The sequence below is a fragment of the Vitis vinifera genome, chromosome 3 (genome assembly GCF_030704535.1).
Source record: "Vitis vinifera cultivar Pinot Noir 40024 chromosome 3, ASM3070453v1".
NCBI lineage: Eukaryota > Viridiplantae > Streptophyta > Magnoliopsida > Vitales > Vitaceae > Vitis > Vitis vinifera.
The window spans coordinates 4101002-4129000 of record NC_081807.1 but is presented as its reverse complement, the minus strand read 5'-3'; the positions used below and the strand labels follow the sequence as shown (position 1 = coordinate 4129000).

General features: G+C 33.2%; 3 protein-coding genes across 7 annotated transcripts; 1 reads left to right on the top strand and 2 right to left on the bottom strand.

The window, feature by feature from the left end:
- Positions 1-843: 843 nt before the first annotated feature.
- On the bottom strand, positions 844-10989 carry LOC100262319 (protein TIC 62, chloroplastic). Of its 3 annotated transcripts, none has more exons than XR_002029823.2 (14): positions 10694-10989; positions 9157-9274; positions 8991-9063; positions 8860-8911; positions 8522-8698; positions 8213-8294; positions 7994-8066; positions 7794-7904; positions 6130-6279; positions 3743-3870; positions 1911-2111; positions 1430-1630; positions 1181-1323; positions 844-1067 (listed from the first exon to the last, which is right to left on the bottom strand). XR_002029823.2 is itself a non-coding variant. In XM_002284626.5 (14 exons), the coding sequence occupies exons 1-13, from the start codon at positions 10866-10868 to the stop codon at positions 1208-1210; spliced, it is 1590 nt and encodes a 529-aa protein (XP_002284662.1). In that variant the 5' UTR covers positions 10869-10989; the 3' UTR covers positions 844-1067; positions 1181-1207. The 3 variants fall into 3 exon arrangements, 2 of the variants coding, with proteins under 2 accessions (XP_002284662.1, XP_019074628.1); XM_002284626.5 differs by having other exon boundaries at positions 1181-1256; XM_019219083.2 differs by lacking the exon at positions 844-1067 and having other exon boundaries at positions 1180-1323.
- Positions 10990-14410: 3421 nt separating this feature from the next.
- Positions 14411-20196, top strand: LOC100267479 (4-hydroxy-3-methylbut-2-enyl diphosphate reductase, chloroplastic). Of its 2 annotated transcripts, XM_002284623.5 has the most exons (10): positions 14411-14971; positions 15820-16016; positions 16708-16887; positions 17009-17140; positions 17289-17363; positions 17452-17557; positions 17634-17728; positions 18940-19125; positions 19218-19304; positions 19891-20196. In XM_002284623.5, exons 1-10 carry the CDS (start codon positions 14698-14700, stop codon positions 19954-19956), a joined length of 1398 nt encoding a protein of 465 aa, XP_002284659.1. In that variant the 5' UTR covers positions 14411-14697; the 3' UTR covers positions 19957-20196. The 2 variants fall into 2 exon arrangements, with proteins under 2 accessions (XP_002284659.1, XP_059591857.1); XM_059735874.1 differs by having other exon boundaries at positions 14448-14971; positions 19218-20196.
- An 862-nt stretch (positions 20197-21058) lies between these two features.
- LOC100265915 (cytochrome c biogenesis protein CCS1, chloroplastic) lies at positions 21059-25542 on the bottom strand. 2 transcript variants are annotated; one of them, XR_785444.3, is made up of 9 exons: positions 25022-25542; positions 24235-24454; positions 24034-24145; positions 23303-23575; positions 22754-23019; positions 22086-22242; positions 21883-21966; positions 21364-21591; positions 21059-21274 (listed from the first exon to the last, which is right to left on the bottom strand). XR_785444.3 is itself a non-coding variant. In XM_002281041.4 (8 exons), the coding sequence occupies exons 1-8, from the start codon at positions 25425-25427 to the stop codon at positions 21436-21438; spliced, it is 1674 nt and encodes a 557-aa protein (XP_002281077.1). In that variant the 5' UTR covers positions 25428-25542; the 3' UTR covers positions 21059-21435. The 2 variants fall into 2 exon arrangements, 1 of the variants encoding a protein (XP_002281077.1); XM_002281041.4 differs by having other exon boundaries at positions 21059-21591.
- Between the last annotated feature and the right edge of the window lie 2457 nt (positions 25543-27999).

Sequence of the window (27999 nt, the reverse complement as noted above, 5' to 3'; positions counted from 1 at the left end):
TTTTCTTTTTAGATTTTAAAGAAAGAAATCAAATTATAGTTACATCATTTTTTTTTTAAATATATAAATTTATTTATTATTATTATTATCTTGAAGTTTTATCTTATTTTACTATTTAAATTTGGAATAACAGATTAAAAGAGATGAAATCTTTCCTACTTTGGAAAACTAATTATTTACCTTTTTTCAACCTAAAAAATACTCGTTTTAACAAAAATGCCCTCATCTTTTTCTTACAAAAGTAACATTTTCTTTTAAAACACACATGTAAATAATGAAAATATTGAAAAATATTTATATCAAAAATGGGTTACTGTTCAAGTTAAAAATGAGGAAGGTTAATTTTACAAATTTGAGATGTTTTCATCATTTTTAATAAATTAATCCTTTAATTTTTAGTATAAATACATAGGAATTTTTTTTAAAAAAAAGCCACTATTGATGGATTTTGAATCATGCAATTCAATCCATTGGACCAATCCCAATCTAATCCAATCAACTTGAGTTTAACCTGACCAACTCAAGTTTAACTCAACCAACCCGAATTTAGAAAAATGGGGTTAGGTTGGGCTTGGGTTGATACTTTGGGTTAGAGGTCGAGTTGGGTTGATTGTTTCTTAATTTAGGTTGAGTTTGAGTTAACCATCAACCCAACCAACCTGCCCAAGTTGCAGCCAACCCCCTAGAAAATTGCATTTTCTTTCTCATATTCTTCACATCTCACAAACTTTCTGTGGCTGCAAGAAAGCAACACATTTGGGGTCTGTTTCTATTTCTGCAGATGCAGTTAGGCAACAGCATTGTTGGGTAAACAGAAAAATAAAAAAGCTTTCAAAACAGCCAAACACAAAACAGCATATCTCATTATTCTACTTCAATTTGAAGAAAACATTGAGAGTAAAAAATAGAGGATAGAAATAAATGTATTGTTACAAACAAGTTCGCGAAAATAAAGCAGAAAATATATAATAAAAATTATTCCCGCGATTTCAATTGCTTGCCTCTCATGAATACTTGTAGACATGACTAAATTCCCCCAATGCAGTGTCCTGATATACTCTGATGCTCTGATATAGTTGTGAAGTCAGGGTTATTTTGATTTTTGCAGAGGGTTTATTCTCAAGCTATGAAGGAATATTTATTTGATTCTCAAAGTGTATGAAGGAATTTGAATTGGTACCTTGCTGTCATTCATGAGCAGTTCATCTTAACATTGGCTGGGGGATGGCGATGTGGGAGGCTTTAAGTCCTCATACCTGTTTGAGGTGACAAAGGAAAACGATACTCAGTTTGCAAGATTTTGATTCCTCAGTAATAGACCAACTGCATGCAGGGGAGAGAAAAAGCCTTGAAGGGGTATGGTGGATGGTCAACATAAAATGGATCTAGTAGAAGGAGAAACAAAAATGAAAATGGAAAAAAAGCTCACATGGTAAAAGGTGAAAGGGGCCTTGGTTTTGCTTGTACGTGATGCTGTTCATCCTTTGGTATATCTGCAGCTGGAGGCTGAGCTGTGTTGTTGCCTGAGATGTTATCTATCTTGGACCCACCTTCCATGGGAAGTGTTGAGGGGAGTGATACAGTTGGTGCACTAGGAGATGGTGATGTAGGGGGCTTCAAGTCGTCGTAGCTGGAAATATAATGAGCTCATAAGACACAGGGAAGCATGAAAAATGATAAAAGGAAAAAAGTTGAGCATTGGAGAAAATAAATGGTTATATAAAACCAAGACCAGAGAGTGAAATCATAAATATGAGAAACTAATACTGAATTCAAATGCGTGGCAAATGGGTGAATCAAGGTTATGGAAGGAGTCTAGCAAACGCACTTCACGTGAAGATAAGCCGAGGACAAAATATATAGCAAACATGTCTCGAAGAAGAAAAAAAATAGCAACTAGATGAGCTTACACAATGTAAGGCGAGAGAGGCCTTGTTTTCTTTGCTTCTTCCTGGATAGCTTCTTTTGCAAGGACAGTGCTCAAGGGTTCTAGAACAGAGGGAATGGACTTTGGTTCTGCTGGAATTCCATCTACATCAGGTGCTCTGGCAGTGCTAGAACTGGTGCTTGGGGTGGGAGTAGGAGAGGTTGGTGGCTTCAGATCTTCATAGCTTTCAAAAGAGGCAAACATTTTTGTTAAACATTCTGTCATAGGCAATATCACTTGCACTAGCATAGCATATACGATATTTAAAATCTAATTTGAATCTAGACTTAAATTAGAAATCCACACAAGTGCTTCTTACTTCTTATTGAGTATGGAGAAACACTGAGATAAGATGAAGAAAGAAAGATGTAGGCTATGTTTTGAAAACAAATAGGGATCATAACCCCCAAGGTCACATATTTGAAGCATACAATGACATTTGACGATATGAAGTAGCAGTAGTTAAATTCCACAATGTAAGTACATCCACATCAAAGTCAATATTGTGACATGAAATTAAACAAAGAAAAGAAAAGAAACAGAAGAAGAATAGCGCCCAACAATGAAGAAGTTTTTTGTCAGCCCCTGGCTCTGTCATGTATTCCGTAACTTCACAAAATGTAGATTTTAAACACAAATAGGAAGAAAAGGCAGGATCACTGCTTTGTTAACACTTGACAGTTGTGATTTACTCTTCATTATGCTCTTGTATGGATTCAGGACTCCTAGAGAACAAAAGGGCCCCCATTTTAAGCCTCTAGCCTTTGTAAAGTTCAGAAAAAAGGAAAAATACAGGTTCGGGGAATTGCAATTGCTCAGCAGGAGCAGGTATAAATTGTAGAATACATTGTTTGAAGTATCAAAGATGAAAGCACACCTAAGTAGTTACAACTTAAAAGAAAATGCAGCTATTTTGTACTGAAAATAACCAGGCGGCATCAAAGCCTTATGATGGAGGGTGAAAAATGACTCATCAATCTTGGGGAAAATCTTTAACATTACATGGTCCTAGCTACATCATTGCCTCCAGAAGAAGGTGATACAACTTCTAATAATAGTGTTTTGGCACTAAAATCCATAATCTTGAGATCTCAAGTTCCCTGCTGAGAAATGTAGCGACACAAGATTGAAGTACAGAGGCATCTTAGTACCTTCCAGAAGCAGGATATTGCTTGATAGATCCAATATCTTGTTGACATACACATCCATGATGATAAAAACAATAGTAGTAATAAGACTAGGCACATTAGGTGATCTTTAGGAATTAAATCAGGCTATTGAATTATAAATGGGACCTAAAATAATCCATCTTGTTCTATATGGCATTTCTTGTTTTTAAGAAAGTCCCTCATTTCTATTTTATTTGGTGACTGCAGTATACCTCCAAACTATGTCACCAACTTGTGTACTCAAATCCTTGATAGTGCACAATGCATTGATTTGATTTCTAAGGGTTTCTAAACACCAACTTGGCAGTAAATAAAGAAAAGACCAAAAAGAAAATGTCAAGTTATATGATGGACAATGTCAACTCTATTGGGTTAAACAATATAAGTTGACAGAGGCCTTGTTCTCATGTCTGGGATAGAGCTTGAGGGGTCTGCTAAGTTGGTTTGAATAGATGGAGTGGACTTTGGTGCTGATGGAATGGCATCAACAACACTTGCTCTTGTAGCACCATTACTAGTGCTTGGCATTGGAGTAGGAAAAGTTGGTGGTTTCAGATCTTGATAACTTAGAAAATAAAGAAAAAAAAATGTAAAAAAATATTCCAAATGCCATGCATTATGGGTAATATTAATTAAGTTGACATACACAATATAAGGAGACAATGGGCTCATTGCCGTTGCTTTTCCTTGGGGAGGTCCCTTCTCAATAGGAGTGCTAGGAGGGGGACCAGATACAACAGGTACAGGAGCAGGCCCATCTGCAGCATCTGATTCCTGAAAACCAAAAAAAAAAAAAAAGTTCCCATAATTTGATTCCTAAAATAGTTAGAGACGGTCAAAAAAAAAAATATGGTCAAAAAGCAAATGGATAAAACATGAAAGCCTTCCCTTTGTCCAAAACTACTGCACCTCATTAGAACAGTGAATCAATCTTTCATGTTTTCTACTTATTATTTATGAACTTATAACCTACCTATACATGCATTGTGCCATTTGTTCCATTCCATCTGTGTAATATACAAAGCTAGTAGGCAAAATTATCACATAAAAGATATTTGAAATGACTATGAACAGATTAAAGGCATTATAAAAATTGATAAATATATTAGAAACAAAAAAATTTTTATTACTTACAAAAATTTCCTCAAAAGTAAAAGCATAGACAATAGTATGAGTGTTCTAACACATTGGTAATTCCAGGTCAAAATTCCATTCCATACTGTCAGCTTGGTGCTTTTAAATCCTCCCTTAGATTTCTTGTTATTTCACAGATCAAGTATTCGCTGTGCTATGTTGAGGATATCTAGAGGTGATGTTAAGTGGTTTGAGGTTGTGAATGGGAGTAAAAATTAATCAATTGAGTTTTGGAAATGTGTATTTTATGGTTAAAATATTGTCAGAAGCTCAAAAGATGTTATTTGTCAAAATCAGCTCATTTGCCTTGGCATGTTATGGATCCAACCTTAAGAATGATTGATCTACCTTAAGAATTGATCTGACCCAATTGAAGTTTGATCAATTGACCAACGAAATTTTTTAACAATTTTTTTTGAGCAAAATCTGAACTGTTGGATTGAGATACACTCTAGTAGTTAAAGCAAACTTTCCCCATTACAGTTAGAAAGTGAGAGCAGCCATGTGAGAGAATCCCCTTGAACTTCAAGCTATGCCTAATTTGAAAGTGCTTGTTATTTGGGAAAATACTATGTTTTGAGCTAAAAAACTAAATGTTTGCTAGGAATTTCCTCTACAAAACGGGTTGATTATTTTACCCATCTATATTTTCTCTCAAGTTCTATATTTATTGGGTTAAAAATCAACCTTCTTCTTAATCAAATATCTAGAGGAGGTCAAGATCATGCTTGGCGGTGATTCCAAGAGTGCTCCATATGAAGATGGTATGAAATTGATGTTTAGAAGGTACTTAGACCCTAAAACCCTAAGATCACTTTACTTAAGAAACCCTTGTTCTCTCTATTTCTATACCTTAAGTTAGATTGTGGAAAGCCCCAAACTTGAATTAAAAATCAATATTCATTTTGTTATTAATTTAGTTTCTTTTACTTAGTTTCACTTCATAAAGGTTACTTCACATATTGTTTTTCACTTAAAGATTCAAATAAAAGAAATTCATTTATCCTAGTATTGACAATTTCCATAAGCCAGTTGACCATACCCGAAGTACAACAAAAGCCGTAGTGACTCTTTCTCTAGTTTTTCCTTACCAGAGTTGCTATGTAAAAGGCTTAGTATTTTGAACAATAGAGAAGATTGATCATATCTCTATGAATATTTTAAGACATGAGGGGAAAATGTTACAAGATGAATATGGAAATGAGCATGTAAATCGTATACCAATTAGGTAGAAATGTGACGAACAACTAGAGGCATCCAATGGAGTGAGGGCTCATAGTTTGGGTGTCAATACAAGGAAGGAGCTTCAAAATATGCTATGGCATGTTTCAGGGCTCAATCATTATATCTATGTGTAGGACCTCGATCTGCCAACACTACTTTTCTGCCCTTTGTAATATTCTCCATGGTATATAGTGAAATGATTCTCTTGCTTGTGGATGTATGCATAGTTGACTAAACCACATTAAATTCTGATATACTTTGTAAAGATGATTTATTATTTAAGTTTCCACTGACACAAGTGGTAGCACAAGGGGTATCAAAGCTTTTTCTAGTAAAACACAATGAATGAAAGTTCCAACAAGGCTTGGCTTATACCAGTAAAATGTTGTGGCAGTTATATAATTTTGGTTAGAGATTATAATTCCATCAGAGCAAACTGAGAACTGATGCAATTAATGATAAGGGACAAGTCAGATGACTAGCAATGCAATTATGAAGAAACAAGAAATGTTTAGCAAATAGCAAATACCAAGCTTCCTCCTTTAAAAAATATTTTAACAAATTAGAACAAAATATTTCAGCAGCTCAGGACTCTTTGTTTCAGGTTCTTCATACATTTTAAATGTTTATAATAAAATTCTCTCTCTTTTCTGGGGAGGAAAGGAAGGAAAATACCTTTGGTGAAACATCGACACGTTGAGAGGGTATTTTTGCAAGAAGCTCACCGAAGGGAGTCAAGGGTGCAGTTGTCTCTGCAATTACTTCCACCACTTTACAGTATGAAGAACCACGATTTTTGGCCATAAATGCAATGAGTTCTGCTACCTGAAATTTATTGACGAAAGTTACTTTTGGTGTAGCATTGAGTTTCTTTAACCATGTCTGCATCTATTTTCAGGAAAATAATAATAAAAAATGATTTTCAAGAAGCAACTCAGTTGAACAAACTACTATAGTTATATACATCACACTGAGCAAACCTCTTGATTGGATGGTTTATTTGCCCAGACATGAATGAGGGTTTTGACTAGAACTCCTCTTTTTTCTTCTTCAATTAGATGTAAATTTGAATTCAGTTTGGAATATACATCATCCCAAACCTCAAGGCAAATTAAATGGACTGAAATATGAGACACAGCCTAACTCAACAGTTCAGGGGTACATATATCTATATTATTTATCAATGACAAGGGGGAAACCAATGAGATGCATCACTCTGTCCCCACTTTGACTAATTTGCATGAAGAAAATTTGCTAACGCACCTTGAATAATTGAATCCAAAATATATATATATATATATATATATATAAAGCTAGTAAATTTGAACTTTACCACTGAGACCAAAAAATATTTTAAGGAAAACCATCTTTTCACCAACTAATTAGGTTTCATCTAGCTTTCCAGTGAACTAAAATGGGTTGGTAGACAAATCCTATGCCTGGAAGCTTACAAGATTTAGATATTCACTTCCACTATTGCACAAGATATAGACAAAGATCGTTCCTAACTACCATGCATCATTAATATATATATATATAAAAAGCTCGTAACTTTGAACTTTACCACTGAGACCAAAAAATAATTTTAAGGAAAACCATCTTTTCACCAACTAATTAGGTTTCACCTAGCTTTCCAGTGAACTAAAATGGGTTGGTGGACAAATCTTATGCCTGGAAGCTTACAAGATTTAGATATTCACTTCCACTATTGCACAAGATATAGACAATGATCATTCCTAACTACCATGCATCATTAATACAAACAGATTTAAAGCTTCATCATCTACAGATTTTTTCAATCAAACCAAATGGAACAGTCTAAGCATACCCACAGTTGTTCTCTAGATTATGAATTATTATGGTCAGGAAGGAAGACAAATTTCTGACAAATTTCCATTATTTTCAAGTCTCCTTACTCGTTCCCCTTGGCAAATTTAGGTAAGTAATGACAGAAAATTTAGTATTCAAGTGCACTAACAGAGGTGCAGCCATGTACATAATTGATTTGACAAGATGAGGATTATCTAATGGGTAATCAGGAACAAATTTACAGTGTAAATATGTTTCAACATGCATATTAGAGAAAACATTCTTTGTCTATAATGATACGGTATTTAGAAAGGTGTGAAATAAAAATTGGTATCAACTTACAAGTGAATAGGCTTTTCTCTAAGTAAGTTGAATGCATATTGAAAGCAAGTATTGTAATTATTCCCCTCTCTATCCTAAAGCATACTATTTTGAGTTATTGTTCTTCCAATCATTTCTTCTGGGAAAAGTTATGAAAAAGGCTGAAAGGATATTGTAGTAAATGCAAATAAAATTCACAGGTAGAACACCTGAAGGTTGGACACTTGGCCACCAAATAAAGTGTCTTCTTGTGAAAGGGTAATATTATGGGTTTCTTTATAAGCATCAGTTGGCCGCTCCATTCCTCCAGGTCTCACTATCTGAAAAAGCACGATCAATTGAGTGATCAAAGTTCAAGCTAATATACATCCCACAATAAACTTATCCACAGCCTTCCATGAACACTCACAGTGTACGGAAGACCACTGGCAAACAATGCTTCTTCTGCCTTCCTTTTCCAAATCAGGACTCCCCAAAACAAACTTCAACAGACAACACAGACAATAAATTGAACCACCAAATAGAGATAACCACAAGTCAATTCTGTTTTGTTATCCAGTGAGCTATTTACCAACATGCTGCAAATTGTCACACAAATCTGAGAAAGAATAAGAATTTCTCAACTTACTTTAGGATGGCCGCAGGAAATCCAACTTTGTTTGTTCCCAAAGATGTAAGCAAAATAAAATGGTTCACTTTTGCAACAGTTGCTGCACATTAAAAGAAGCATGTAAGTCTCTAGGATTGAGAGCTTAGAAAAAAAAGAGAACTAATTAAACCAATGTTCAGGATTGATTTTCACAACACTTCCAAATCATTTTCTTTCTTTGGGTCACCAAAACCAAATCCAGAAAAATTTAAGAAAATCATGCAAAATTTACATCATGCCGAGCCAAAATGAAAAAGGTAAAAAAGTCACCAGCCAAAGCTTGCGTACCTGCATCAATTAAGTTTTTGGTTGCCATATAGTCAATCCGATAAGGTCCTGTAATATCAAAAACCTCTTTCTCGCTGGCACCAATGCAGCATATAACCACTGAAGCATTGCCCAGTGCTGGTCCAATCTGATCTCTTTTCTCCAAGTCACACTCCACAATTTCAAGCTTTTCTACAGCTGGGCTAAAGACCAAAGAATACCTGTTATTTGCTATAGGTGCATTTCTTATCAAAGGAAGCATGTTATGTTAAAACCAATTATCTTTGTCATCCTTTTTTCAAAGCTTACAGCAAATAAACATAAGAAGAAATGATACTCCAAAAGTTCTCTTTTCTTACGTTGAGTTCCTTCACTTGCACTTTCAACATCAAGCTTCATTTGTTTGACACTCTGCAATGATTTTTTTTCTTAGTACATCAATATTACTGGGAATAAGAGTGAATCACAATTATGACTAATTAACTCATACTTGAATAAGGGCTTCTGCTTTCTGAGCAGTTCTAACACCAGCTCTGACTCTGAATCCAAGTTTCAGAAGCTCCCTGAAGAAAAATATGACCTTTTAGAAAATTCTAAAACCAGGGATCATCATGAAAAAACAGACTTTGGAAGTGAAGTGAGCAATAGAATATGACCTTACAGTTCGTGAGCCTACTCTACCAGTAGCACCAGCTACAAATGCAAGATCCTCATCTTTCAAATCAGCTTTGTCTTGAATTGCCCCAATTGTACTGAAGCTGAATTTAGTAGTACCTTGTAGAAATGAGACAAACATTAAGTACATATAGAAAGGGGAGATATAGGATTTTTCACCTAAAAAGACAAAGGAAGGAATTCTGTTTTTCCTGCAGATGGTGCAGAGGTAATGAATTGGGAACTAAGACTTTGATAAGATATAGTAAAAAGACACATTTTCCTCTATCACCTTCCGCTTGATTTAGCAATCTAGGTCATCTTGTTCACTCAAACTGAAATATAAGATTGGGTCTAATTCACAAACTTCTTATCAAACCACTAGGAGAGGCATTAAGACATGGCAGCTGCATTTCAGCAGAAATCGAAGAATTATACTGATTTAATGGTGTGTTGTTGTTAAGCAATTTTAACAGGAACCTATTTCAAGTTCCCGCTAAAATTATTCTAAATGGCTGGATTCAGATGCATCTTTAAGAATTTTAAAAGGAACATGAAAATATAGTATCTGAGCATTCCTTCATCCCAGAATTGAGCTTGGCTTTTCTACATAGATGTATTGCTGATGTTTAAGCTTTCTAAAGCCAAGAATCATGTGAAGTTCTATAGAACCATTTTCCACAAGCCAATCATGGTATTCACAATGGTAGAGGCTGTGGTTGTGATCGGTAGTTACAGCATATGGGATTCACCGGATTGTGATTGTGATGGTTGTGGTGGTGATGGAAATGAAAATTGTGTTGTCATTGGTTTTGGGAAAGATGTTATGGTGGTTCAGTGGTGATGGTGGAGGACCAATGGTGAAGTTCCCATAGTAAAGAAGGCTATGGTAAAGGTACTGGAGGAGGAGGTGAAAGTAGGTGCTGGTGGCTATAGTGGAGACCTGTTCATTCAGAGTTAGAGATTGGGATTCTCTGGAGTTAAATATCATTCTTATATTGAACTAATATTATCCGAATAAACATGGGATCTTGAATGTATTATAGTAATTTTACTTGTTTGAGTTATAATCAAATTCTTTTTGGAATATACAGCATTTTTCTTTTGGGTCATATTTCTTCATTAAGCATTTTAATTCCTAAGATTTAGGGCAGTCTGAAGTCCAAAACTCTTGAAAACAAGAATTCCCAAAGTTATGGACATCATCAGAGATGAGGATATGGGATAAACAGAAATGCACCCTTTTCGAAAACAACCATCATTTGTGCTGATGACTACTGTCTTCATCAACAATCTAAATTCATGACTATAATTTATCCCCAAAATCACATATTAAACAAAATGGCCCAATTCTATTTCCATTATCAACTTCAATGAAGTTACAGGAAGTCACCAATCAAAAACACAAAAACAGGAAACACCCATCAAAAGGGGTTTCAATCATCAATCAAACAATTCAACAAACACCCATTTCACAAAAATTAAAGAAGAAGAAAATAAAACCAAAAATTCATATAAAATGCTGGAGCATTGTTATACCTGTGGCTTGAGCTCTAAATTCAAGAACTGTGAGCTTTCTAGAATCTGGGCACCTCCTAGAACTAGGTAACCTGAGGACCTGACCGCATAAAAAGGGTTTTTCAATGAACCCACCACTTCTATTGAGTTTGGGTATGCTGGTGACAGTGGGTGATTGCAGGGATCGAAGCTCCATTGCCAGAGATTATCAATTGGGTGGTGCTGAGTCTTCTGACCACTCAACAGACACCAGTTCCAAACTGAAAGACTGAAGAGGAGGAAAGAAAAAAAATCAGTGGCAGAGTATATTATTATCCTTTGGCAGCTGTGGCAACTGCTCCACTGCATGTGGATATGATAGGTCCCACAACTAAATGTTCCTTGTTTCATCTAACTGGCCTTAGTTTAATTTTTTTTATTAGTAATATTATTTAATTATGAAAAAAAAATTCCTTTTTGAGAAAATGATATTATAAATTTATAAGCATGGTTCAATGATTGGCTGCATAATATACAACATATCATCATGTTTGCTACTAGTTTTACTATGTAGATGGATGACAATGGATGATTAAATTTAAATAATTTTTTTAATTTAATAAATATGAATAACTTTTGGTGTGGTATCTAATTATCAATTGTAATTTAAATCGACATAATTACAATAATTCTTAAATAAAACAAGGGCTACAACTTGATTAGGTGAGTTTGCCCAGTTTGATTATTAACTTGACCCCTCAAGTGTTTAACTAAAACTTAATCTAATCTGATTTCTTTAAATTCAAATTGAGTTGAGGTTAATCAAATTAAACTCGACTTGATTAGGTTGATCAATCCGCATAATTCAAAATTTTCATCTATAATATTTTTATTTATATGAAAAGTTAAATAATATACATAACAAAATTTTAAGATAGCAATAAAAAATAAATATTAATTGGTATATTAGGAAAATTAAGTGCTAGTGAATATATTAGGAAAATTATCCCTAGGAAAATCTTAATTAAAAAAAAAAACTAAAAACAAACAAAAGCATATATAACATCAATGAAGAATTTGAACTAAAAACAATTTTTTGATAATTTGTTAAAAAAATATAATGATTTTCAAGAATAAATTAAAAATGCTTTTGGGTGAATTTTAACGAGTATTCTAAAAAATAATTAGAAATATGGAGTTAACAAGGTTGCTCTCTCTCTCGTCTTAAACCCTAACATGGAAAACAAATTTAAATACTAGAGTAAATTCTCGAAAAAAATTCAAAAATTTGGATAAGTCCATTTACCAAATGAATTTTTGTGAGATATAGTTTATGAATAGCCCTTAAATGAGATCGATGGAACATGAAGTCAATTAAATTAATCAAAAAGTATTACTATTTATTATGTGTTTAACATTATTTTATGGGACAATTGTGTTTTGGACCTATTGGGCCAAAAACATATAAGTTCACTATTTAAGCTTAAGACTTAGAGGAAATATGAAAATTGAAAAAAATGATATAATTTTTTTATATTTAAAAAAATGATCTTTATTGACTATGAAAAAAGAGAGTAGAAAAACATTGATTTAAATTTTTTTTTAAAACCTCAATAAAATTTAATATAATTTAGTGATTTCGAAAAAAAATACACAAATTTTCAAAAAAATAAAAATAAATTATTATTATTATTATTTAAAAATCAAACATCTTGGAAAATATATATTTTTAAAATTGCGTATATAAAAATATAATTGAAAATATGTCAAATTTATTTTTTTTAAATGATATATTTTTATAATATATATATATTTAAATTAGTTTTCTAAAAATAATAAAATTTCAAAATAATTATTAAAAAAAATTAAGATAAAAAAGTTTATCAGACATGATAATAGAAAATAGTTTTGAAGGATATATTGGTTTCTTTATATTTTATATCATCCTCATCGATTATATAACTTTTATGGATCCAATTTTAATTTTTGAGTCCAACTGGTCCAAAAGACAATTTTCCCTTATTTTAATAAAAAAAATATAACCATTCACAACTCATAATTTCTCATAATTTTTTATAATCATCTCCACTGATTCGATATTTTTCTCATATTCAAAACATAAGATACCGTGATTAAAAGACTTTCATAACTTTAAAATGTATTTACAAAATTAAGAAGAGTTCATAAATATATTATATCAACGACATCCAACTTCTTCTCTTATAATAAAAAATTCTCGATTAATTTTGATTTTCTATAATAAATTAATAGGTGACCTTACTACATGAAATGCTTGTATTGATCAAACGTAAAGATATGGAAATGACAAAGGATCTCCCAATTGTCTTAAGTCAAATAAGACAACATTTCTAAAGCAAATATGGTATAGAATTTAGTAATTTACACCCAAATGAAGTCCAAACACCTGTATTCCATCACTACATTGAATAATTGATAATAATAATAATAAAAAAAATGTATCTTTTCTTTGGTAATCCTCTCTTTTTTATTTTTTATTTTTAAATTTTGGATAAGGGAGGTCATTCAAATAAGGCTATTTTTGGGCCCACTACATGCATTGAAGTCACCGCTTAGAGAAATTTAATGCATCTTTTAGGAATTATTTAAAAAAAAATATTTTTCATATAAAAAATAGTTTTTTGAGAAATTATTAGCAAAATAAGGAATTTTTTTATACTATTTTTAAAAATAATTATATAAATACAAAGAAGGATGAAAAATAAAATTTTAAAAATATAATTTAGTTTTTAAGAAATATTTATAAACACATCAAATAATATTCAAAATATTTCAAATTATATATATATATTTTTAAAATATTATAATTTTTTAAAAATTATTTTTTGAAAACCATTTTCCAAAATCTTGTTTATTTGATAATTATTTTTTAAAACAATTTTCTCTTTGATAAAATAAAAAAATTTGAAAATTCGTTTTGGTAATAAAAAACTATTTTTTTAAAAATATATTTTAATTATTTTCAAAAAATTATTTTCAAAAAATTATTTTAAAAAATAATTATAAAAACATTTAAAATGATTAAAAATAAAATAGAACACATAAAAAATATTTTTAAAATATAATTACAAATATTAAAAATAAATAAAAATTTCAAACAAAATTTTATTTTACAAAATATCATAAAAGAGTTTTCAAAAATTATTTTTTAAAACCATTCTCCAAAATAGATACCAAACAACCCTTGATAATCAATTTTTTTTTTCTCTCGTGAGAATCACAATTGACAAAATTATTGTAGCAGCCATGGCTATTATAATTTGATGGGTCAATTTCAACGAACCACCAATAATTTGTAATTTAGTAAGGAGATCCTACGAGAAAAATGTGGTATTGGCAGGTCATTAGAAAAACATGTTGCACATTTCCGGTCAAAATCATACTCCTAGAGTCAACACCATTAAATTTTTTATTTTACGTATACACGTCATATTACTTTATATATTATTTTAATATAAAGTTTTATAAAAAAATTATGAAAATTAATGATATGATGATATATATATATATATATATATATATATATATATATATATATATATTATAACATTTTCTATGCGAAATATAATTTTCCTTATAATTTAAAAACAAAAAGAAGGTAAAAAAATGCCAGCCTGTTGTGTTTATGTGGAAGTCGGGTCGGGAGACTTGTTATCCACACGTATTTCTTTTTCCTGAAACAAGAAAAGTATTTTCAAAAATTCTGAAAACATTTGGCACAGGTTATTACTAATACAAAATATAGGGAAAGCGAACACGTGATTTGGAACGTAGAGGCATCCCAAGGGGTACTGAACCACTGATCCTGAAAGCAAAACGCCAAAATAAAAATGGAAAAAACAAAAATAGGAAAAAAATAAAAAAAATATTTAAAAAAACGTGGATCATGGATTTGGTGCGGTTTTAAAGTGCGCACTGGGTGCGTTATCACCACACACCGCCCTGTTGTGTCTGACTGTCTGACGGAAGCTCCGCTAACGTGCGCACATCTCGGCTTTCTTGCTTCCATGGCGATGTCTCTGCAACTCTGCCGCTTCTCCACCTTCTCCGACCGCTCCCTTCCGGAGGCCTTCGCCGGAATCGGAGTGTTCCGGCGCCGGAAGCCTCTCTCCGTTCGGTGCTCAGGCGAGTCCGAGTCTTCTTCTTCCTCGTCTGTGGCTGTTGATTCCGATTTTGATGCGAAGGTGTTTCGGCACAACTTGACGAGGAGTAAAAATTATAATCGGAAAGGATTTGGACACAAGGATGAGACTCTGGAGCTCATGAATCGCGAGTATACTAGTGAGTTTTGTTAAAATTGACTCCTTAATTTTGCTCTGTAGTTTCTGTTTTTTTGTTTTATTTTATTTTTGTGATTGGTTTTAGTTTTGCCTTTGTTTGGTTGAGGAGAAAAGCCGAGGAAAAGAATTCCAAGCTCTCTGCTGCCTAGTTCATTAGAAAATGAAAAACGGAATTAATTAGTTGCAATAAGTTTTAACCAGTATAATTTTTTTCTCCATTTTTTAATTTTGTTTTCCTCCAGTTTTCAAACAATCTAACGCCTCTATCTCTGAGTGCGAACTTGCAGATGGATGGCTTTGATTTTCTAAATTACGTGTATAATAAGTTTTGTGCAACATCTAGTTTGGTGACTCAGAATTTAAGCCTGCTTTTGGTTCAGCATCTGAAACTGTTTCCAGCTTTTAAAAGAACTGCAGAAAAGGGAAAACAGCATTGAAGATGCATCTGAACCGATGTTTTTGCAGCTTCATACAGCTGTAGGCGATTTCAAAGTATTCTGGAAGTCGGTCCTTTAGGAACTGTCTATGGACCAAGAAATAGGGAATTATGCAAAAAAATTTCATGAGATAGGAAACAGTTTTTGGGACCTCTTTTGAGCTGCAAATCAAACTGCAGTTGCCGGAATTATTTCTTCGGTTGACTTTGTTTCCTCACAAATCGAGTAGAAGCTGAATATGATGGTTGAACTTGCATAAGCACCGGGATTTCTAAATGATCATCTTTAGTATAGTCAATTGCTGTGTTTTAATTTAATGAGATTTGGTTGATGATTTAAATTAAGTTCTTATATTTGGGTGTTTGGTTAGGGTACTGATTTGTGCATTCATGTTTCTGATGGAAATTTTCAGGTGACATCATAAAGACATTGAAGGAAAATGGAAATGAGTATAAATGGGGAAATGTTACAGTGAAACTGGCAGAAGCCTATGGATTTTGCTGGGGTGTGGAGCGTGCTGTCCAAATTGCTTATGAAGCCAGAAAACAATTTCCTGAGGAGAAAATTTGGATTACGAATGAAATTATTCACAACCCTACTGTTAACCAGGTCTATAGCAATCTCTATCCAACTTTCATAAGGATCTTGAATTGGAATTCACTAACCTTTACCTTCTTCTTGGTTTCAGTATTTCTTTATGTAGGATTTTATATTAGAAAACAGTAGGAACTATTGGGTTTCTTGTTATATGGGTTTTAGGCTTTCTGTTTCTACTCTTGTTATTGCCAGAATGGAGCCAGATTAAGAAATGGATTCTGATTAAGGGAATGGGACCTTTTCATTGCTTAAGTGCTTTTCTTTGGAGAAGAGAATTTGATTTTACACTGATAGTTAATTATTGATTGGAATCTTCTTGCAATCTTGGTTATTGGGTTTTAGTTGTCTCACTTCATGCATGCTCCAACTTTCAGTCTCTCTACATATTCACGCCATTCTATGTGTGTTTTGGCACTCAGTCTTGGAAAGTTCCTATTGTCTTCACATCTTTTTTCATTATTTTCTTCTTTTTCTTTTTTATTTTTCTTCTTCTTTTAAATATAAACAATCTTAAGTTTTTATTTAAAAGATTGAGAATTTAAACCTTGCCCCATGAATTTGGTTGAAATAGTAAAAGATTTCAAGAATATTTTCAACTTTGGTAGCATTGGAGATACATGTGGTATCATTGTGTATTGTGTTGTTTCCTCTTTATTTATTTTATTTTGTGTATAATTACAAAAAATTAAGTTATTTATGGCAGCGATTGGCAGAGATGGAAGTCAAAGATATTCCCATTGATGATGGCCAGAAACAATTTGAAGTTGTTGATAAGGGTGATGTTGTGATTTTGCCTGCTTTTGGAGCTGCAGTGGATGAGATGTTGACTTTGAGCAACAAAAATGTACAAATTGTTGATACAACTTGCCCATGGGTTTCTAAGGTATCCTTTTCAGAGGTTGACCTGCCATTTTGATGATATCTTTGCCTGTTCTTCAATTATATGTCTTGCATCTTTTTCTGTTTAGAACTTCGGATTTATGTCCTTGTGACTTTGTTTGAAGGTTTGGAATATTGTTGAGAAGCACAAGAAGGGAGAGTACACTTCAATCATTCATGGTAAATATTCTCATGAGGAGACTATTGCAACTGCATCTTTTGCAGGGAAGTATATCATTGTGAAGAATATGGCAGAGGTATGTCCTAAAAAATCTGATGTCATGCTTTTTATAAGTTCGTTAATAAAGGTTTTTAGAAGTAAATGAACTTTTGACACAAGAAAGAAAATAAGCAAGTATAGAAATTCATGATAGTTTGATTATATGTGAATTTTATCTAAACCAGGCAATGTATGTATGTGATTACATTCTTGGAGGAGAACTTGATGGATCTAGCTCAACCAGAGAGGAGTTTTTTGAGGTACAGTTATTGCTCCTTACTCTACTGTAATTGTCAAGTTGTCAGGCATTATTTCAAGTTTCTGAAATAATTACTTGTTTGCCTACAGAAATTTAAATTTGCCATCTCTGAGGGGTTTGATCCAGACATTGACTTGTCCAAAGTTGGTATTGCAAATCAAACCACAATGCTCAAGGGAGAAACTGAAGAAATTGGTTAGTTGCATTACAATTTTCATTACTTCATTTGCAAATAAAATTATGATACTTACTTTATTTTTGTATTCCTCAGGGAAATTAGTAGAGAGGACTATGATGCGAAAATATGGGGTTGAAAATGTCAATAATCACTTCATAAGCTTCAACACAATTTGTGATGCTACTCAAGTAACTTCATGTTCCCTATTCCCTTCGTTTTGTCAATCTGGTTTTTCATTATACCATATTAACATATGATGGTGTAATGGAACATCATGCAGCCTACTGGCTGTTTGATTTTGTTCCATTGGTTATGCTCATATTTCTTTTTAATTTTTTTCTTATGATTTTATTTTCCATATTGAATTATGTTTTACATGAGCTGTGTATGAGTGTTGGTTCCAGACTTGGCATATGCAACTCTGTGAGTTCACATAGTGATAATGGTGACCTTTTGTCGTCATTTTGCTACTGGTGATGGTGTGGTTTTTTGGGGCTATGATTACACTTGGCTTTTGGCAGTATGACTACACTTGTTTTTTTTATTTTTTGGATGGGCTAGGGGGTTAAACTCCATTACTAAGAGATGATTAGTGCCTTGCTTTTTGAAAGTCAATTAGGATTAGCTGCTTAAGAAACCAATTTGGAAACCTATTGTCAGATGTCAGGGATTGTAAATCCCTTTTTTGAGCAATCAAATCCAATGCTAGCATTTAGGCTAAGGTTCCACCCCTCCCCTTTTAAGCTGCTAGTGGGCCTTAGAACTTGAGTTTGAAACTCCCAGCCACAAGAAGGCAACTATATCCTACTAAACCATGAGGCCTGTAATTTCATCATTCATGTAGTAATTCTATTTCATGGAGAGCACTTTTTGCTTGTACAATTGGAGAAGTTCAAAAGCCAGATGGTCCAAAAAAAGGCAGGGGAGTGTCCTTGATGGCTACCATTCAAGGATCAGATATCCTATTATGTGTTCCAGATAAAAAAAGGAAAGCTAGGATACTGCATTTTCTACACAAGGTACTCTCTCTCTAATTATCATTGTCATCACCAGTTCCACCACTGCCATGACCACCATCATCATCATCATCATTATCTGTTATGGGCCTTTGGTATTAAGCTTTGATTAGAGTTGCTGGAAAAAATTTATGCCAAGAAAGAGTTATTTTTCTTTGCTAATGGATTTATTGATGAAAGAATTGCTGTCTTTCCTTGCTTTACACCCTCTCTAGTTTGATATGAAAACGAAAAGTTTCTTATAGTACCATTTATGTCAAAATAAAGCTCAATAGCGTTTTGGATGAAATGTAAATTACTTAAGATATCTTGTTGACCAATATGCTTGTGTTTTATTTAGGATTCATGAATCTTCTTTTATTAAGCTAATTTTTTTCTTCCAGGAGCGACAAGATGCAATGTATAAGCTGGTGGAGGAGAAACTGGACGTTATGTTAGTAGTTGGTGGGTGGAACTCCAGCAACACCTCACATCTACAAGAGATTGCGGAGGACCGTGGAATCCCCTCGTATTGGATTGACAGTGAGAAGAGAATAGGTCCAGGAAACAGAATAAGTCATAAGTTGATGGTATGAATGCAATTCAACCTCAAAAACCAATTCTTTGTCTTTTTTAGATCTTGTTTCCTAATTATTTCCATTGGAATTGTTCTATTTAACAGCATGGGGAGCTGGTTGAGAAAGAAAACTGGCTACCAGAGGGTCCTATTACGATAGGTGTTACATCTGGTGCCTCTACCCCAGATAAGGTAATTCTCTTAAACATGATTAGCCTATGGTTGGAAAATGTATGGTTTTCCCTTCTTTTTTGTGTGTGCACTTGCATGGGTTGGGCTATTACCACAACTCTATTTTAGGACACCACCCTTTGTCCATTTGTTTCTATCCCTACCATTTCTTCCCTTCTAGCTGATTCTAGCACTCTTCACATTTGTTCTTTTTTACTTCTTTATTCTAATGCAAAATTGAACACTGATATAACATAATGTTGTGGTTGTGAACCACAAACAACCATCATTGCATGCTAAGTTAACTAACAATTATATCATCCGCTATAGTGAATTTTAATGCCATTAATCGAAGAATTAGTGATCTAATGATCCTTGCAGTAATTTCCCAAGTAACCCTAGGACCCCTTTGGTGCAACTGTAACTTCTAGTGAAAGGTCTTTCCTAAAAGGATCAGTATAAAAGAAAACATGTTTACCTAAAAAAAAAAAATTCTCACACCTCCTGGAAGTTCTATGAAAGCACCAAACTTTTAGGCAAGAAATTGCACCAAACGAGATTGTGTTATTGGTATTTGATTTGTTGTGTTTAACTGGATTGTGATCAGGTTGTTGAAGATGTTCTCATCAAGGTATTCGACATTAAACGGGAAGAAGCCTTGCAACTGGCATAATAAGTGTAGAAGTGAAGCTTTTAACTCAATGCTATAAGTGGAAGGATAAGAGCATTACTGTATATTTAAATGAGAGGATTTGCAGCATCCCGCATTAGAAAGAGCAGTTTCGTGTAAATTTTGAGCCATGCAACTCACTTTCTAAGTAAAACCAGAGGGTGATCTGCAGCTCTTACTATATACAGCTCAGTGGACTATGAATTTCTCTCATTATATGAATAAGCTCATGAATTTGTTGGATTTTCTGTTTTCCAGTTGAGTTCTTGACCAGTATTAGATGATCGAAGATTAACTAAAGAAAGCAAAATCCATCTATTTATGCCCCTTTGGTTTTAGAACACAGAACACACCATTGTTGTGGGTATCATAGAAAGTGGAACATGATTTTCTTTTTTGAAGGGTTGTTGTGAAAAGGACACTGGTTATATTCTTCTTTCTTATCCAGGATGCTGAAAGGAGTGAAGTTTACTTAGCTGCTCTCAGGATCAATCTTGGTAAGGCTTGTTACCAAGGGTGGTAAAATTTGATATGACTCATCAACACGGTTCAAATCCAAATCCAATGTGTTTTCACGAGTTTGACTCGAGTATAATTGAATTTGGATCGAACTCATCTCACATGTTAATTTTAGGACAATCTATACAACATGAATTTGCCTTGAATTAATCCATTTAATAATATTTGATTAGAATTATAATCTATTTAACTCATATTTGATTCATTTAAAATATGTTTTTTTGAATAAATAAATCAACCGAGTAATAAAAACATGATAGATTGAGAATTTAATCATATTAACTCAAAAGAAGAACTACTTTGATTTAATTATTAAACAAAACTTGATTATTAAATGAATCATACAATGAGTTACTCATTTAATAATTAGGTCATGTTTGGATTCATGTTTTTAACCCGATTATTATTCATGTCATCTTTGCCTTAACCTATTTAGTTGAGTTAAAAAGTCATGAATTGCCACCCCTACTCATTGCACAGTAAATTTATAGTTCATAAAGCAGTTCTCATTATACATGGTTTTGGCAAATAGGCACCAAGCAAAGTTCACAGTTCTTTACTCAACTGTCCATCCTCAACCAAAACATTATCAACCTTCTGAAGTTATTTATTGGAATCAGCATGAACTTCTAACCATATGTGTAAATCAATACAATAATCGAAGATATGTTGCTGTGTGGAATGAATAAATTCAGGACACAATCTCAAGGTAGAGTCTTGGCCCCAGAAAGAAGCTTAAGACCAAAAGGTATACATTCAGGCACTAGAATTTGACAGCTCCACTGAGGTTGTGGACCTTGCCCTGCATATCAACAATGGCTGGAGTATGCATCCACATGATCTGCAGATTCTGATCAATCAAATCGAGTAGGAATTGTGTCTTGGCTTTACCTTAAAATGCTGAATGTAATGGCTAAAACCCCACATGGTGTGCTCTTCCTTCCCATCTTGATGTCTCTGAAACTAGCCACTAATGGCATCAGATTGCTTAGAAAGTGATGATTCAACTAGTTCTGGGACCCGATCAAGCAATTGATTCATTTCATCAGGAAATTCAAGCTTTGCCCGGTTTGTCTTTCCTCCAATGACTACTGTAGTTCCATCTTGTAAGGCCCATATCTTGTGGTTGACAAAGAACGAGAGACGGATGCAAATCAGAAGCATGGTCAATAGGAGTTAGTTGTAGCAGCATCAAATGTGAAGCATCAAAGGCTAACTCCATTATTTCATTAGACTATTTGTCTATTAAGAACAATTTTTCATAACAGGAAAGAACAAACAAAGCCAAGGTGGCGAGGATGAAATGTAGGCATGCAACATTTTGAACCTTGTTCTGAGCAATATGATTTTAATTTTCATTTTTCAAAACAGAGACATACAGAAATCCTATTGCAGAGACAGAAATTTCACCTGTGTATGAGATAAGTAACTGATGCAAGTTGTGAGCATCAGAGCACCAAAACCAGCATACACAATCGGAACCCCTGGATCAGTCTGAATCAGAAACAAGGTTTAGATCCAGGAGAAATGAAAAAATAAAGAAAAAAAAAAACAATATATTGAGTTTAATAATAAGTCATATTGTTCTGTAATAGAAAGTTTTGAGTGATCACCTTCAAGTCGAGGCCACTACTACCTATTGCATCTTCAATAACAATCCTTGTGCCGTCAATGTCAATTGGAAGATTAGAGTTAGGTCGTCTAACTCCAGCAAATTTTCCTTCTTTATCATATAAGACAATTGACTGTAGATCACGGGCAAGCATTGATCTGAATTCAGGGAGAAAAGCAAGGGAAAATTAACAAAAAACAAGGCAGAATAGAAGAAAAAACTCCAGTATTAAGCCCCTCAAATTTTCATTTGATCTTCTTTCCTATAATCCACACGAACACCTGTTTCCGACTTTAAGTCACCATTTCCTATAATCCATGAAGACCCAAAAACATGTTCGAACAAATAAAACAAAATGCCAAGTGAGGAACCTTATATCCAAAACTTTGGCCCTTAGCAATTTTGGGTGTTTGATTATCTTCTTGTCTCTGAATTCTTGAAATATAAGCAAAATCGTTGCGATTTTATTGCCAATGTCAAAATAAAAAGAATAAAAACAACAGACAAAACTACAATAAGAATTGTACAGTTTCATAGAAAAGACCAATTTCTATTCAGTAATTTTCCCTAAAATGAAAAATAAAAAAAAGAAAAGCACTGTTGATTTTTCAAATCCAATATGGACAAAATTGGTATATGGAGAAGATATAGAGCAGAAAAAGCACATACATTCCCTTAACATTAGGAGAATCAGAATCTCCAACTGGTAAAAAGGTCCCAAAAAGCTTCTTATCTCCATTGAGCTTTAAAGGTGCCATAGCCAAATTGAAAGGTCCTTCATCATCCTTACGTATTTGTAATGCCGAAAAACTCCAATCAGTCTGGTATATAGTGATCCCATCAAATCTTAAAGGGTCATTTACACTTATTGTTTTCCTCATCACCTCTTTTCCATTAAGGTCAAACAGCGAAAGATCAGTGTGAAACTGCAATACCTATAATAACATAAACCCAGAAAATCTTTTTAAGGAGTTCTAAACTCTGAGCAGTAACAAGCTGGCATGAAAGTATAAAGAAGGCTCCCAAGTAGCAATTAGATCAAAGAATTCCTTGAAATTTGAAAATACAAGTTAAAAATAAAAACTAAAAGCAAAATCCCAGAAGTCCTATCACGCAATCCAGAGAGAGAGAGGGGATGTTTTGCTGAATTGCATGAGCTGCTTTCCCTGTTCATCATTTTATAGCTGAATAATAAAAAATGAAAAAGAAAACACCTACCTCCCCACTGTCATAGTAGTCCATGTAAAATCTGTTGACATGAACCTCAGTATCAAAAGCTTTTGTTGGTGTAGAAAGAAACCCACTTGGGCTTAGCACATCTCCCATAACAAAATTCAATCCCTGTGGAACTGTGACGGAACCTCTAAAGCTCCCAGTAGCACTCAGAGTTCCACCTACCATTATCAGCAGCATTGCTAAATGAACTCCAATAGGGGCAAACCTGCCTGCCAGTCCCTTGAAGGCATATAAAGATGGTCCCTTCAAGAATACCTATAATGGAGCAAGAGAAAATTGTAAATTTAAGGTTAAAATGTTTGAAAAGTAGCAATCAAATGGAAGGATTTAATGACTAACAATCCAAGAGAGTATTTGAAACACCACCAGATGTTTGGATGCCCATGCATGGTTAACATATGCACAATAGCATAGACAAGATCATCAGCTTATCCTGACCCATGTCTCAAAAGATGATATATACTAGCCATACCAACAAAAAACAGGCACCTGCTTTTGGGCAGATGATATTTCATCCTAGAAGCCTTATGTTACAACAATCCCCAATTTGGTGTTGGTATTGGTAATATGCAAGTCTACTGAATAGAATAGACATAGCAATCTAATATATGCAAACAGTAGATACAACATGACCTACGAAATCCAGAAATTTACTCAAGGAAACAAATAAAGAAAAGAAAATGATGGAAGGCAGAAGGAATATGCTGCATAACCTCATATCCAGCTCCCATCAGAACAACACCCAAATCTCGAACTGATGCTTTGGGCAGAGACTCTGAAAATTCCTGCTTGCGAATGGCTTCAGCAGAGTGCAAGAAATTCCATCTACACATACCAATCAAGTCTTGTTAACTAAAATCAACCCATTCCCAGCTGTGGAGGACATGGATTTGCAGAGAAAAAAAGTAGTGGACCTTCTTGCAACCTTAACCAGGGGGATTTGTGTTGTGTAGGTACAGGCCATGAGTGATGTGGCCAGGAGAGCCAACATTCCCAGGAAGATGGGAGATGAGAACATGTGGTCGAACCCAAGGGTGAGAACCCATCTCCAAGTGAAGAATCCCAAGACTGGATTATCTTCAGGGAATTTTTGAAAATAGTAATCTGGAGCCTCTCCTTGATCAATGGCAGTACCTGCATAAGCATCAAATAAACCAAATCATGCATCAGGGGACAATGTGAGAGTCTTTATACCAAAAAATGAAGCAAAAGGTTATATAAGCCTGACACTGATACTGGTAAAAAGACCATCATTTAAGCCTCATGGTGGCAATTTTAGTTTGAAAAATGAGCAATTAACTTAAAAGGGATTTTAGTTCATAGAATACTAGGCTCCTACTTATAAAATATAAGAACCTTATGAGCTTAGTGAAATTTGTTACCACAAAAAGAAGCAAAAAATTTATTGTAGAGACAAAAGGCATTTTCCAGCCATCTTAATTTTTTCTATGTTCTTCCTCTTTTGGTTCTCAAAAGGAGGGAAGAAAAAAAGGAAAAAGCTCAAGAAAGGATTCCAGTTTTGAGCATTTTTCTTCGTCTACCTTGCTCTTCTAAATTAAAAACATTTTTCCTGACCTTCCAATCTCCCCAATATAATACCATCTTCAAAATTCACAATCACAAAACTTGTGCTTATCTATATATATATATATAGAGAGAGAGAGAGAGAGAGAGAGAGAGAGAGAGGGGTAAGCAGCATACCTAAAGCCATTAAAGCTGCAACAGTGAACATCTCCCCAATAGCCAAAGGCAAATTAGAAAGACGAGACAGAACCTTTCTGGGGAACCTCTTCACCAACCCCCCAAAACCCCCACCACCGCCACCCCCCTTACTCGCCGGCTTCGGCTGAGCTTCCCCATTTCCGGCGCCGTCCTCGGACACCGCCGGTGCTCCCTCCGACAGAACAATCTTCTTGGCCAGACTCTTGCTGCTCTTTCCATCCTCGGAGGTTTTGAGCTTGCAGGTGATGCTGAAAGAGAGAGGTGTGCTACTGCAGGGACTGGAAATTTGTGTAGTGTAGGGAAAGAATTGGGGTTTGAAGGAGGATCGAAGAAGAGGTGATTTGAGGAAAAGGGTTTTGGAGAATGAGGGTTTTAGAGTGTACATTGATGAAGATTTTGAGAGAGGGCCTCAGTTGAGAGGGAGAGTAACCACCATTTTCCGGGGTAGTTGTGGTTTATCTGGATGAGAAAGATTTTTTTGTTCTGGGTTTTGCCACGTCACTCAAGTTTATGCTCTCATTTGTCATCTTTTATATTCCACGTCAATAAATTCAGCAATAAGGAATGCAATTTTTCATTAAATACAAAATATTTATTATCATATTATTATTCAAAGAATTTTTCAAAAATTAATTTGTGTCTCAAAAGATGAATTTTAATATTTTTTAATTCGATTTTTATTATATCATTATTTTTTTTTTCATTTTGAAGAATTTAACATAATTCCACTAAATTTTAACTGGTTAATTATTTTGTTTAATTTATGTTTCCTTTTATATTTTTTTTAAAAGCTGCTCCCCTGTATATTTTAACCAAAATTTTAATCCAAACTTACATAAAGAAGTTTAATTTTTTTCCAATGTAGGCAGAGTTCTTTTTCATAGGCACAGCTTTCAAAATTTATGATTTTTTTTAAGTTCATGTGACTTATTTTTTCTTAAAATAATTTAAAAATTCATAAATTTTAAAATAATTTTGATTATATTTATTTTTAATATATTTTATGATAAATCAAGCATAAAAAATTAAAAAAATTAAAAAAATTTCTTAATATTTTTTTAAAATCAAATATTTGAAAGAAAAGACTAATTAAATTAAAAAAAAAAACTCTAGGGGAAGAGGGTTGAAAATAAACTATTAATAGAGTTACAAATGTAAAGAGACAAAGAGATAAAAAGAATGTAAATACAGTTTATAGTGGTTTGACAATTCCTGTTTATATCAATTCTTTTCGAGTGAAAGTTCCATTTATTTGAAGTTTCAACCAAACTTTCAAGTATTTACAGTTGGATTTCTAAGCTCTAATGGGCATTACAACTTCTCTTCAAGTATAACCTCAACTTGAAATATTATCACCCAATCCGTACTTCAATAGATATAAGTAGAAGATCACTCAACCTTACATAATTGATGAATAAGTATAAAAAAGTTAGGATGAACAACAAAAGTGCACTAGAATGATTTGTAAAAGATAATTTAATGCACTAAGAGAGAAAGAGAGTTTTGAAAGTAAGAAACAAGCAATTAGAGAATTAAATGCAGATGTTCTCTTTTTCATAAATTTAAAAAAGTTATTTATTCATAGCTTTCCAACCTTGACACAAAAAATTTCACCAATAGGTCTTTCCTAGTCGATCAGTTGACTAGTTGTTGGACATTTAATATTTGATAGGTGACTATTGAGAGTTTGATTGGATCTTGATCGAGAAAGGGTTCTCCTCAATTGGGAAGACAACCCTTATGTAAGAGAAAGTAGGTTTTGTGTACCTCTTAACAGTCCTCAATTGGGAAAGGGTAACCAATTAATCGATTCCCTAACCGATTGAGCCAATTAAGCTCTTCTTCGACCAGTTGGACAATTTTGGCTAAAAAGTTTATCATTTTTCATTCTAATTTTTTCTAACACTAAGTAATGTTTTTAGGCACTTATATAAAACACATTTTATTAGTTTGCCTAAGGTTTTGGATTAACACTTGAATTCACAAAAAATATGACTTTAAAGCTTAAAACAAGTATGAAAATGATGCATGAATGAGTTAAAAAACCTAAGTGCACCCAAATGATCTTCTTACATTAAGTCCTTATGCTCAAATGGTCTTCATGCTCTCTAGATTTTACACTTCTTGGATGATGGATTTGATTCCCTATTTGAATTTTTTGATTATATCTTAAAGCTTATCTTGATTTTAAAAATGTTAATATGCTAAATGTGATTTGTTATCACTAAAACATGATTAAGGGAACCTTTAAGCTAACAAAATAAAATATTGACTAATTTTAAAATGAAGTATTAAGCTAAAAAAGATGAGATAATTCCATGTTTTTTTAAAGGGGAATGTCCATATTAAGAAAAATAACTTTTATGTATTATTTAATGCTCTTAGAGGAAGAACATTAACTAATTTATATTTGGGTCGGCCCAATCACTTTAAAACACCAATTATATTAATATATCCAATACAAATTTTCAAACCTTTCTCATTATTTTCTTTGGCACATACTTTCTTCTTCCTTTTTCATTCAATTTTTTTTCTCAACAACAAACCCTATTATTTTGTACATATTTGAGATAAATTCAAAATTAAGTCCAATATTTTTCATACATTTGTTTTTAATTTACACACTACTAGTATTTTGCACCTCCTGAACATATTTTAGGGTTCATGATTTATGTAAATTTTGATAAAATAGTTTAAAAAAACATCTAAAAATAATTTAGAAGTGAATTTTTGAAAGAATGGAAGAGAAATGACAAAAAAAGAACCAAAAAAGATTTTGTCGTGTTCAGACTTACAAGATCCGACATCTATAGTATGTCTAAAAGTATAATTTCGAACACCCTTAAAGGTGGCTTGAAGTATACTTTCATACAATGCCAAATAAATGGTATTTTGGTTATTTTATTTTAATATTTTTTACTTTATTATACGAAAATTTATATATGATTTTTTATTTT